A 13934-nucleotide genomic window follows, 5' to 3' on the forward strand; every position below is an offset into this window, starting at 1 on the left:
ACGTTAAAAAAAAAAGCAACTTATCTTAAAGTCCCCAGGGGACATTCTGGTGTGGCTATATTTTAACCAAGTGCAATTAACGACAGTATCAGCTTGTATCATTTAGAGGTAATGTAAAAATAATGGTAAATTATAGGGTCGGAATGACCTGTGATGGCAGGTCTCATATTCCCTGTAGCTTTTCACGTATTTTTTTTTTTTTTTTTTTAAATTAATGTTACACTTGGTTTCTACAGATGTAACTAAACATAGAAAGTCTTTATTTTCAGTGGAAAAATAATTTAATATTAAACTATTTTTAGATAAATCGAAAAAAGAAATCATGTATAGATGATATTTGACCTGATGCAACATTTATTTATTTATCTTAAAAATCCTGTTTTGCATTAATGTAATATATCGAGGCAAAAAATAAATAAATAAATAAAAATTAGTGTAAACATTTTTTTTTTATTTTCCAAGAACAAACACGATCAATAAATAACAGAATTTACATTTTATATTGCACATTTTTCCAAGTTAAAGTATTTAAATTCATACAGTCATTGTTATTTTAAATACAGAGATATAGTTACAACTGAGACCTCGGGGACAGAGGCTGATCCTTTTTCTTATTTCATTTCACTTTATCAGCCCTTCAAAGTCTCTTTTACCATTTGAAAAAAATAATAATAAAAAAATCACATTTTTTTTTTTATGGAAATAAAGAAGAAGAAAAAAATTGCACAGGAGACAAATCGTGAATTTAAATTGTTAAAGGGGAATTTACAAGTCAATTTTGTGGGCTATGCGAGAAAGCACATCCAGTGTTTCAACAAAAAAAAAAAAAAATGAAAAAAAAAAAAAAAAACATTCAGCAAGTCACAGAAAATAAGATTTAAAAAATAAAATAAAAAAAAAAAAGATATAACCCACGTTCACATTTTTTTGCTGTGCATTTTTCGGGTCAACAATTCCTTCTATCAGTAGACTATCAGCGATATAAGCAAAGTATTTACTGATTTACAGTTCACATGTATCATAACGAACATATGGGTTATGTCCCAACAGGAACGACTAAAATGAAAATAGCCATTTTTTATTCTCATCTTTTTACAGGTGCAGAGTGATTTTAAAGCCAGGCTATTCTTTATTTTTTTTTTCTGAGCTCAGCCCCCATCACTGTGTGAGTGAATGTGTCCTACAGGGATGGCACCAAATGAAAATACTGCACTTGTACAATGGAACCACTGGCTGATAAATATTGAGGTATTCGCCTTATATCAGCAAAAAAGAAGAAGAAGAAGAAGAAGAAAAAAGAAAAAATCAGGGGATTTTTGAAGACTACTTTATATGAGATATTCTAAATCCTTTGTGTGTGTGTGTGTGTTGGGTGATATTTATACACACTACGATTTGTGTACCATGGACTGTCGCTTTGTTCCTGCTCTTTTGTATGTCTAATGACTTCCCTCCGCGGGTTGTTAGCACTTGACAGCGGGTCTCAAAACGATGAACTTTCTTGCAGCCATGTATTCAAAAGGAAGCTCCATATCTAAGGTACATGATTGGCAATTTTTGTCATGATCCTCTCATTATTAACATAAAAATTGACACCAAAAGAGGTTGTGTGAAATGATATGCACCTTCTAGGCTGATTAGGGGGGTCCCTATAGAGGGGATGCTGGGCGTTGGAGATGCTATTGCTGCCAAAAAAAAACTCAGTCCATTAGGCGAAGTGAAGAAAGATATGCAGCTTGGTTGGAAGGGGGAAAAAACGGAATTTGTGCTATCTAAATTTAGATGGAATAATCAGGTTGCGTTTGTATCGTTAAACCAAAGGGAGGGCAGGTGACAGGCAGGAGTTCGTCTTTGGACATAGAAAAAAGGACTTTAAAGTAGTGTGAGAACAAACTTAAAATAATATGATAAATATAAAATATATTAAAAAAAAAAAAAAAAAAAAAAAAACGCAAGGGGGATTTTACAAATTCTACATGATTTTACAATCAGTTAAAATGTGTTTTTAGCTCTAAAATAGCATAATGGGAATTTTCTATGAAATGTAGAAAATAAAACATTTGAATAAATTAGGAGAAATAAAGTGTTGCATGTTTAAACTGAAACATTTACGACCGTGCCTTATTATCTTACCCTTTAGTTAAAGTGAAACCGTGAGAATGTAGTATTTAAGAAGCTATTTTCGAAATAGCTCACAGTCTCAGAAAGGTTAGTGATCCCTGACAATAGCACATGGATTGGGACGTATTAAATCGTGTGATTTTAATCGTAAATTAATTAATAATAAAACTGTATTTTATTGGTTCAACACGTGGACATTGATATTTAAAAAAAATGTAGTTTAATTTTGGTGTTGGATTTTTTTTAAATAAAAAAAGCGCTCAATAATTCACATATTATTATTATTATTATTATTATCAGTGTGTCTGTGTGAATATTTTTTGGGCAGGCCTATTCTCTATTGGACTGATCACACATGTATGTCAGAGGTGGACTGGCCTTCTGGTATACCGGACATCGTCCCGGTGGGCCGTCGATCCGAAGTGGGTCGGTCCGGTTCAGTCCACTACGTTATTTTTTTTTGGGGGGGGGGGTTAACGAGCAAGTGGAGGCAGACATGGTAACATTTGGACAAAAATGGTCCAGAAGTAGCAAGAAAAGAGTGAAAGGTGAAAATGGGCCAAAGACAGTCAAAAGTGGCCAAAAAATGGGCAAATAAAGAGGAACCAGGTGGTAGGTAATGGCAAAGGGTAGCAAAATGTGGCAAACAAAAGTGAAAAAGGGCAGAAATGTGGAACAAAAAGAGACTAAAAGTAGGAGAAAAGGAAACACGTTTTATTAGGCAAAAATTATCCTATTTGGATGAAAAATGGGCCAAATTGTTTTAAGAAAGGACAAAATTCAATAAAAGTATCAAAAAGAACTTGCAAAAATGGTATTGGCAAAAGAGAGCTAAAGTCTGACAAAAGTAAAAAGGGGTTAAAAAGTTTCCCCCTTTTAAGGTTTTCTGTGGGATTAATAATTTAAATTAGGACATAAAGAGCAACATGTTGAGCATTACTGACTTAATAATGATGTCACTGACAATGTAGTGGGCTGGTATGGACACAAAATAACATGGCGGATTTTTTTTCTGTTGTCCCAGTCCAACCTGTATGGCAGTGGTAAAGTGTTGAGTTATCTGTTCAGTGAGCTTTCTTCTCTCTGGTCTGGTGAGGGGACTGAGGTTTTGCTGAGAACAGCTGCAGAGTACGGCAGAAATCCACTCTCGGACCTTTGGCCGGAGGCTGTGCAGGTGAAGTCTGCGCCGGAGCTCCTGGAGCCGATGGCGGAGGCCGCCTGGCTGCTGTGGCAGCTCAGACACGAACACGGCCCGGTGGCGGAGGGCGCACTCACCGCTGCTGCCGCCGCAGCAGCTGCCGCAGCCGCAGCGGCAGAACTATTGAGGCCCGCGGGTGACTGGTAGAGCCCCGGGTGCCTGAAGCTGCAGAGAAGCTCTGGTCGGGAGTAGGGGTGGGAGAGGGCGCGGAACGTATCGAGGGGACGGATAGACGTGGCGAACGGTGACGATGCGGCACCGGTGGCGGCCGCGGCTGCAGCAGCTGCCGTGACACCCACGTGAGGATAGTAATGCAGAGGCATGTGCGAGTGGAAAGGGTAAGGTAGACTTCCTGTAGCAGCAGCGTGCGTCATCATGTAGGTGTAGAAGCTGGGGTCCGCGGGATGGGGCCAGGACATCGCCAAACGCTGCCTTTTATCCTTCATGCGTCTGTTCTGAAACCAAACCTGCACACAACAGAACAAGGGCCACATTCAGGCTTCAGTGTTGGCTTCAAGCTCTGGGTTCACAACAAAAGCCTCAGTATTCAGAGTTTCCAGTCATTTCATAAACGTATTATCTGAGGATGGGGCTTAATGCTTAATAGACCGACTATGGTGTTGTTTTTAAATGCGAATTGAATGGAATGTATTACCATTGTTGTTATTTTGCATTGTTTCTTGTATATCTTACTGATTACTATTCTGTTTAGTACTTATTGTGTATTTATAGAAGTCCAACAGACAGAAGCAATATGATGAAAATTGTATGATTTGGAAATGGGGGTGGGATTAAGTAAATCTCTCTTCTTTCCCACTCCCTTTTGAGCAGACATATTATTGCAATGTAAAGTGTACATGGATCCTTAAATAGTATTTTTCCTGTAATCAAGGTGTTTTTTTTTTTTTTTGTTTTTTTTTGTTGTTCCTTTTGTGTTTTTTTTAATTTTCTTGTCCCTGCTAGAAAGAAGAAGAAAAAAAAAAAACAAATAATTGAAAATGAAAGCTCTTTAGTGTAGATGCTGAACGTCCAAAATATGTAAAGAAATCGTTTTAAACTAATGTCTGAGGTAAAAACAAAAAACAAAAACAGTTTACTTTTTTTTTAAATTATAGATTTTTAAATTATACATTTTTGGTCATCAAATTCATTATTTACATCAAGAAATATTTCATCAAATGGTCACATTTATTTATTTTACTCAAAATTATATAGGTAAAATACGAAGAATTTAAAGGGATTTTTTATTTCTTATTAAAATATTTTTTGTACAGGATTATCATGTAATTGTGCATCGTTTTGCAGCCTTACCTTAATTGTAGTTTCTGGCAGATTCAGTGAAGCGGCGAGTTCACACCGTCTTGGTCTGGATACGTAATTTTCTCTATAAAATTCCTTCTCCAGTCTTCCGATCTGTTCTCTGGTAAAAGCAGTCCGGTATCTCCTGACCTGGTCGCTGTTTGAATTATTCAAGCCTACCGATGAGTTTCCGTTCATGTTCGACATGGAGTTTGCGCTTGTGTTCGAGGATGCTGAATTAGAGTCTGAAAAACCTTTAAAAAAATAAAATAAACGAATGGCGTTGTTAATCAGTGTGTGGCAGAATAGAATACAATAGATAGACTTGTGTCGTGAAGCAGTGGCAGAAATTATTATTTTTTGACACGGCCACAACAGCAACACATTCATCACAATAAAACACATGAAATTGTAAACATGTACATTAAAATATTAAAATACAGGTTTATATCTGCCAGATTATTATTATTATTATGATTGTTTTTCTCTCTCTCTATATATATATATGTCTATAATTGTACCTAACGGTCATTATAATTTAACAATGAAAATGTTGATGACAAGATTGCACTTTGATATGAGTAACAAATGTGGAATAGGCTAAAAATAAAATGCTTCGATGTGAAAGTGAAAAATAAAATGATAAATAATGGAATAATAATAATAATAATAATAATAATAATAATAATAATAATGAGACAAAAAAATAAATAGTAAAAAAATAAGTAGATCAAATGTGGTAAATAACGCATTATTACCTTTGTTGTTTTCCTTGTGCTGGCTCGGGGAGCGATGCGCAGGGCACCCCACTTCCACATCGCTGTTAATATCTGATTCTTGTGAAACTTCGGAGTAAAGACTCATTTTCTTCCTGCTTTCTGACGAGGAAATCTCCGCCGAGGAGCTGTTTTCGTTGTTGTGGTGTGAAACAAAAAGACTGTCAATTTCAAACTTGCTTTTAGTGGGAATATCTCCCAGTCCCCCATGCAGGGAAGCCGCGCTTATTCTGGGACTCAGCCGTCCGCCGTGCTGGGAGTTTTCCAGGGCCTCCAGCACCGAATTTCCCGGCGTGTCTGCGTGCCTCTTCCCGGCCACAGGACTGTGCAGACCTCTCTCCATCAATATCATCTCTTTTCTTATCCTCTCCATCATTAAGCCGAGCAAGACGGGGGGGTGAGAGCAAACCCAAACCCAACCCAAACCACGACACTTGTCCTGCAGGAGGCTGGAGCACCAAACGAGATGAGTCGGAGCTAAATCCGCATGCAACTCAGCGACTGTCTAAATAAAGTGTATCTAAAAGCTTTTTATAAGCAAGACGCAAAAAAAATGAAGGAATCTGCAACCGAGAAGCGAGCTGTGCGTCCTCCTCACATCAGAGCCAAATGTCATTCATCAAAAAAAAAAAAGAAAAAAAAAAAAGAAGAAGTGTTGGCTGTTCGTTGTTAAAATGCTGGGCTGACGTTGCTCCAATGATCATTTATTGTAACAGGTTTATAAGCAAATAAAGAGGAGAGGGCTGTCACTGGATGATGGAGGCGGCCTTCGGTCAGACGGATAATATCCAATTGAAGAAGAGGAGGAGAGAAGAGGAGAGAAGAGGAGAGGAGAGGAGAGGAGAGAGGATGGAGGTGCGTGTCCCTGGGTTGATCTCTGAGTCTGTCTCACATTGCTCTTGGGTTTGGCCTCTTGGGTGAAATTGACAGTCTGATTAATAAAATGAGCAGAGCAGCATTTCCCTCTTCATTTAGGAATATAATCAGCCTTTGATTCTCTGTTGTTTGCCTCCCCTTCTCTCCGCCCTCCCTTTCTCCAAATGTTGCTTTTATTCATCCCTTTTATTTAAAAAAAAATGTATATATATATATATATATATATATATTTTTTTTTTTTTTTTTTTCGTAATTCACTGTAATTCAGGATATATTCCATTTTTATTGTAACAAGACATGGTCACTGGTGTTTTTATTTTAATTTTAATAACAACAGATTTTTACACATTATTGTTTTATTATTTTGTTTTTACTTCCTCCCAAGCTTTAAACTGTATTTAACGCTACGCATTTTTCCCACTCATGAAAAAACGCAATTTTCTTCATCTTTGTGTATAAAAACACACATTACACAGTTTTTTTTTTTTGTTGTTGTTTTTAATTAGGGCCTTTTTTTTTTTTTTTTTTTTTTTTTACTAGAATATGGCTAAAATTAATCAGACTTCTACAGACTTAAAATTATTTCTAGCTAATGTACATATCTTTATCTTTATATATTGGGTCCTTTAAAAATGTATACCTGCAATGTATATAATGTAATGTTTTTACATGATTTTTTCCCCTCATTTTGTTGGTTATATATAGTACATTAACTAATTTGCCACTGTAATATTTTTTCTCTGAATTAACAATGTTAGGGCAGTCTATTAGGAAAATGCAGGCTTATTAATTCACAATGTAAAGACATGGACTGCTGGCTCTTTAAGTGTAAAGACACTATGGTTGGTGAGACACCAGCAGATCATCCTCTGCACGTTCTGTGGCGCCCTCTGCAGGTGCTGGGTGGAAGTGTGCAATTGAAAAATGAAGATACTTCAGTTCATTTACAAGTCCAGAGTGGATTTTGTAAATATCTTTCAATAATTTTAGTCTATAACTCTCTGGTTGGATATCTCAATGGAAAAGCATGAAGACAAAGACGTACAACTAAAAAAGTTAGCAACCAATGTCAAGAACCTTATACAACCTTCCTTTATGAAATGTATCACACAGCCGTTCAGTTCGTATATCTAAAATGCAATATAACCTGCAGTTTTAAAACATTGATTAGAATTTTATTGTTTAAAAAAAAATAGCCAATGTCTTGTCATTGATATTAATTGTGGTTAATGTCACACTTTAAATTGCCACATTTTAATTTAGCCTAATGTCTAATTTTGTTGGTAGGAAAGGTTAAAGGTTGGAAGAATTCAGAGGGGATCAGTTTGAACACATGGGCAGTAAAGCGTTTAATCCACACTGTAAACCAGATTTTGATTTCCTGCAGAGTGTGTATCTGAAACATTAAAAAATAAATATACAATTATTCAGCCTTTTGTGTTTTCTTATATGCAGCATTTGTAAAATAAATTTTTCAAAGGTGGGGCGATACATCGTGTAACGATATATCACGATATCTAAACATTACACGATGTATCGTGAGGGGAGAAAGTTGACGCATACTTTTCCATCTCTGCGACTTCTGTCTGTTTCTTTTCAACTGCAGGAGACATACTGTATATCAATGTCAGAGCATGTACTCGAATGTTGTTGAAAAAGAACACATCTGTATCGTAAATCTGGGCTGTGTAGACTGTTGTTATGCAAAGTTCATGCAATGTTAGGAATGTCATGATGATGATATAATTTGGCTGTAATTTTAAACTGGCATGAATTGTCAGTTTTTGCATTCAGAGAGGCACTTTTTGCGCTTATGAAAAAAAATGGTTTAATTTAAACTATTTATTTAATTACTTACTTATCAAGTTGAAAAGTTGAAAAGTTCATACTCAGAGTATGTCCAGAGTTAAAGTCAAATAAAAGCATAGTTATTTTTCCTTTTCCAAAGTATTCTTGCATATCGTTATTCGTATCATGTCTCGACCCCTATATATCCATATCGTATCATCTCATGATTTCTGTCTGAAAATCTTTTTTTTTTTTTTTACTTTGCACTTCATTAATAAATAATTTTCTAAAATATGTGATTGCAAATTTTCTTTATTTTCATGAGATTAGAAGAATAGTTAACAATTTTATTTTGTTCAAAAAAGGTTTTAAAAAACTTTTCCCTATTTTTTTTATTTATTTTTTATTTCATTACAATAGGAGGCTTTGAGAATTTGTCATTCTTCAAAGGGGGCGCAGCAGAAAATAGTATGGGAACCTGCTAGGGCTGCACGATTTTGACTAAAAACCTGATTAAAATTTTTTGGACCAATATTGCGATTGCGATTAGAATATGCAATTTTTATATTTGATACATTTAAATGCATAAACTGCCAAACAACATATTCTTGCTCAAATTGCCCCACATTAGAACAAAACACATTCATCTATACTTTCAAAAATATTTGGTTTTATGTGGACAGCGCCCTCTTCTGGAGGAATCACAGAGAGTCATTCTAAACACTTTAGGATCTGCTTCATGGAAACTCCAACCTTTTATCTGTTCCAGCTAAACCTGAGATCGCAAAGCTCCACCATTCTGATTGGTTGACATCACTAAAACGCCACAGACAGAAGAAAAAACCTTAGCCTCTTGAGGTTACGTTATTGCAGTAGTCAAATCCTCGATTGCGATTCGATATCGATAAACATTGCAGCCCTAGAACCTACTATTCTGTTTCTTCCCACAGTCCAGAAACAAGTTGTTTCGGAAATTTCTGAACTTTATTGGTTACTGGTTATGCTTCATCAGAGAACAGATGCTCTGAGTTTAGGTCTCTGTAGTAATCTGTGTGTTGAGCCTCAAAAAGTAGGTGGTAGGGTCTCCTTACCTGTGTGAGTTTAGACCATTCCATGGTCAAAACCATTATCTGGGGTCATTAGGATGACTGGTGTAATAGGAGTTGTCTCTTGATCAAGAAGTTTGGGGTCCAATCCCAAAGTGGTCCAAGTGTCCTTGTGGTGAAGAGTACTTGAGCAAGAGACTAAGCCCCAAGTATCTGCCAATGGTAGACCATTACTGGCCTGGCTGCTCTGTCTCCATTGGCTGACTGGTTTTTATGCGTTCCTATACTTGAATTTGAATTTTTGAATTTTATCTCAAACAAAAAAAGTACAGAACAAACACTCAATTGTCCAATTCTTCAGCCAAAAGGGTAAAGCTTACAGTATATATACCTACCCGATCACAACAAAACAAAACAAGGTTTTTTTTTTTTTTTAAATTCAATCAACCAAATGTAGTTTTTCAAAAATAGCTGTTGAAAACACACACACACACACACACACTTATATTTTATTATTATTGTTTAAAAACGTAAATCTATATATTTTCCAGTGCAACATACAGTTCACAGCATGCCTGTCAAAAAAGTGTCCTTCAAAATAAAAGACAAGTCCAATATGAGAGATATTAAGTATTTATCTATTTTTTGACCAGCTGTCCGCGAGCCACCCAGTAAAGGTCCCCGACCTACTTTTGGGTCTCGATCCACCAGTTGAGAATCGCTGCTTTACATAATATCACACACAAAAAATATTTAACTTATATTCACAATATACATTCAATATATATATATATACACAGTTTATACATTCACATCAAACATATATACATACGTACACACATATACATACATACATACACATGAATGTATATGACATGTACATAATATTAATATTATACCATTTCAGTTTTACGACACAAATTTCATCAATTAAATTTAGTGTGGCAATATATAAATCAATACAAATCTTTAATTATGTTTAAGTATTAATATATTTTATACCATGATATATATTATTGCTGTCCTAGGTAAAATTGTTGCTCTTCTTTCTTATACTTACTAATGATTTAAAAAGCTTTTAAAACTGGTTTATGTGGGTGTTTTGTTTTATTTCATCCTTTAGACAGTTCCATAATTTAACCCCTGCTATTGTTATACTCATCTTTTCACTGTTGTTCTAGCATATTGGCTCTTGAAATGTAGTTTTCCTCTTAAATTATATTGCCCTCAAACATTGAGAATTTGTTTTTTTAAAGAATGGTTTTAGGATACAATCATATGTTTTTACTCAGGCTTGTAATTGAACAAAGCCTGCAAGATTTTTTTTTAAACTGACTTTTTTCTGTTTTATCAAAGACATCTAAATCAACAAAACCTTCAAGCCCAACAGCTGTTCTGTGAAACTTTTTAAAACACTTGAGAGCTTATGCTGTCAACATGTTGCTGAAACTTGTGTCAAAAAAAGAGAAAAAGAATGCAATTTTGGATTGAAAAAGCAAGATGGAGCAACAACACAGCAAGTTTTGGCACTGTGTGACTCCAATGCCCTCAGTTGGGACACTTGAGTCTATGTGCAAGCTTTTATTTTTAAATGAAATAAACAGAACTGTAGAATCACAAATAAATATAGGCTACAGCAATGATCCACCCTATTGTTATATTCATTTTATACCAATAGCATTAGACTGGGTGGGTCACCAAATTGTTCCTCTGTGCATGGTGTGCTAACCCAAATTCAGTTCCAGTGCCACTTGACTCTTTTTAAATTAATTAAACAATTTCAAACACATTTACCTGAAGTTTAACAAACTACCTCAAAAAAAAAAAAAAAAAAAAACACAGAAAAATGGTCCAATAAGTTAATACAGCCTATTTATTTGTTTTTATAAATAGTTATTATAATGAAACAAAACATCTTTATGTCCAATGTCAAATTTCAAAAAGTGCAATTCCTTCTTAATAAATGTACAACTTTTCCACAGTATTCCTTTAAGAACATCATAATTCACCTGTTTTAAACATACATACATACATACATACATACATACATACATACATACATACATACATTCATATATGCAATTCGGACAGAATTGTAACAACATCTCAATACATTTACAGTTTAATTTAGCTGCACCAAAGCCTTGTTTGAACAAAACATATATTAAATAATTTAAAAAAATGTTAAATGTAGCCTGTTTATATAGGCTCAGTCTGCCCCTAGTGGCAATTCAACAAACAGCACGTGAAATAAATCAAAATGGTTGATATAGATTATTTTATTCCTCCAACCGTCCAGCTGTTCAAATCTGGGAGATAGCTATAGTCCAATATAAATGTGCACTTTAGTCATTCATAAACAGGGCAAGGAATAGCCTGACTTTAATAATTGTTTTAAAGAGTGTTACAACAACAATGATGATATAATAATATAATCCAATTAACCTTCTGTATATCATAATAACGGATAGATGGATGGATTGTTCTGTCTCTGTAGTCATGTTTTAATGACTTTGTGAGCTCACTTAATTTTCACAAAGTTATTCTTAGTCCCGCTGTTTAAGCATTGTGTCATTGCTTCTTGTTTTGCCTTATCAGAGTGGTAGACAGATAGAGAGGCTTTATGGCTCTAACTGGCTTTACTGGAGTACGATGGCCATCTAGTGGCGCGTGTGTGTAAATGCAGGCACTGATGAGAGCAGCAGTCAGCAGCCATGTTAGAAACATGTGCATATGACAATGAAGACATGACACACAAGACACACCCCACCCCACACACAACGAACAAGATGCAAACAAACAAACAACGTTCTATAACCTTTGTCTGTAACAATTATAATACAGGTTGTTTGGGTATAAAGCCAAAAACTGTTGCAAGCAGCCTTTCACGCCGACATTGTGTCAAAAATAAATACACAATAATATTATTAATAACACCAATACATATTTACAAGATACATACATGTATTTGTATATTGTCCATTGTTTTTATCTTAAACACAGATATTTCTACGGGATTATCTCTTTACAGTGTCCTGTCCACTATTTTCATCCATATAGAGATTCAAAGATTCAGAAGTGTTTATTGTCATGTGCACAGTAAGGAAACATGTTTCCCTCTACAATGAAAATCTTACTTTGCCACAAAGAAAAACAAACATATTTGAAACAAAAGAAAAGTATAACACAATAATTATATTTTAAAAATTAATACAGATAGATAGATAGACAGACAGACAGACAGACAGACAGACAGACAGACAGACAGACAGACAGACAGACAGACAGACAGACAGACAGACAGACAGATAGATAGATAGATAGATAGATAGATAGATAGATAGATAGATAGATAGATATAATAATATATACAGTATAGCCTATTGTTGAAGCTGGCTAAATGGCACTATAGTTTTTACAGTTTACTGTAAAATCAGATGCGAAAAAATCTTTAACTGTGTGAAAGTTAGGAAATTAAGCATTACTAGATTTAGGTTTTTAATGTTTTTTTTTCCTTCTTTAATTTATTTTTTCCCATTAAATCATTTTTTCGTTGTATCTCTTGCCACATATTTCATCTTTTTTTCAGCCAACAATTTAAACATAAATCCAGCACGTTCATTTTGTGTTCTTTATTTGTTTTTACAGAATATGGTATAAGTTTCATTTATTTTAAAAAGTTTTCGGAATAAGTGAAGCCCTGCATGTTAATAGTATCTATAAGTTTTATGATAAGATTGGATCGTGTGCACAGGTTGTGTTAAAGCAGTGGTTCATATCCGTGAGATCCAGCTCACATTTCTCTGTCTGCAATGGAGAACTTGAACGAGGAAAGCTGCAAGTTTATTACCAAGGACAATAGACGTCCGATGGCCGCCTTCAAAAGGCCTGAACGACCCGCAGTCTGAGGATCCTCAATTTAGCTCCTCACACCCTAAACACGAAGGACGAAGAGCAGTAAATGGCACTAAAAGGAAACACTGAAAACTCTCCTTATCGCCTAAATGTTTGGATGAAATTGTCTGGGATTTCAGGCTCTAGTCTGGAGGCTCAAGTTCACAAAGATGAGCAGGTATGGGAGACATTCTTCAGCTTTATGAACTTGAAGCCGTGACCTGCACGCGGCACATGTAGACTAATATCTCTATAAATGTGTTAAATACGAAAAACAAAATCATATATTCTATGATTAGGTTGAGCTCTGCAGTTATTGATAGGATTTCAAACACAATAACGTAATATATAGTGCAGGAATCAACGGAATAAACAGTGTAAGGTGGTTTAAATTCATCTGCTCGCATTTAAAATGTGTATTTCTCACGTGCCACTGTGTGCACGTGCGTGAATCAAGAAAGGATGAACTGAGGTGATCTTAATTCATTAAAATATATATTTAAAGCTGTTCTAAACAACTGCATTGATATAATTTAAGCTCCAAATACTCTGCACGAAGATTATACAAACAATTAAAATAAAAAAAATTAAAATAAATAACCCATGTGCAACTATTCTATTTGCAGGTTTATGCATTAATACCGCTTTTAGAGTATTTAAAAAAAACAAAAAAAAAAACAATTGAGATTATTCATTATAATAATATTGTACTTTTTATCAAAGCACTGTTACCGTTTTAGTCTTTCTAACAAAGCATATTTTGTATATTCTAAACAAAATGCATTGGGTTTGATATCATGTCTCAGGATTTGCTCAATAATATGACCGTTTTTGCATTAAAAACATCAATTTTAATAATCAGAAACGTGATCCTAACATTTGTCAGAGCATTGCATTGTCTGGAATCTTTTAATGACAATATAGTTCTTAAATATA

At 34.8% G+C, this 13934-nt stretch overlaps 1 protein-coding gene across 1 annotated transcript; it reads right to left on the minus strand.

The window, feature by feature from the left end:
• Positions 1-3177: 3177 nt before the first annotated feature.
• Positions 3178-5770, minus strand: evx2 (even-skipped homeobox 2). Its single transcript, XM_028436831.1, has 3 exons — positions 5377-5770; positions 4631-4872; positions 3178-3786 (listed from the first exon to the last, which is right to left on the minus strand). Exons 1-3 carry the CDS (start codon positions 5768-5770, stop codon positions 3178-3180), a joined length of 1245 nt encoding a protein of 414 aa, XP_028292632.1.
• Positions 5771-13934: the final 8164 nt, after the last annotated feature.

The sequence above is a fragment of the Gouania willdenowi genome, chromosome 21 (genome assembly GCF_900634775.1).
Source record: "Gouania willdenowi chromosome 21, fGouWil2.1, whole genome shotgun sequence".
Classification (NCBI taxonomy): Eukaryota; Metazoa; Chordata; class Actinopteri; order Blenniiformes; family Gobiesocidae; genus Gouania; species Gouania willdenowi.

What these genes read in the sequence shown, in the direction of transcription:
- evx2 (XM_028436831.1), bottom strand. Translation starts at nt 5,770, where the DNA reads ATGATGGAGAGGATAAGAAAAGAGATGATATTGATGGAGAGAGGTCTG. An exon ending in GCACAAGGAAAACAACAAAG is followed by an intron (nt 4,873 to 5,376) that starts GTAATAATGCGT and finishes ATTTTTTTAAAG; the next exon opens with GTTTTTCAGACTCTAATTCA. An exon ending in TGCCAGAAACTACAATTAAG is followed by an intron (nt 3,787 to 4,630) that starts GTAAGGCTGCAA and finishes TGTTGTGTGCAG; the next exon opens with GTTTGGTTTCAGAACAGACG.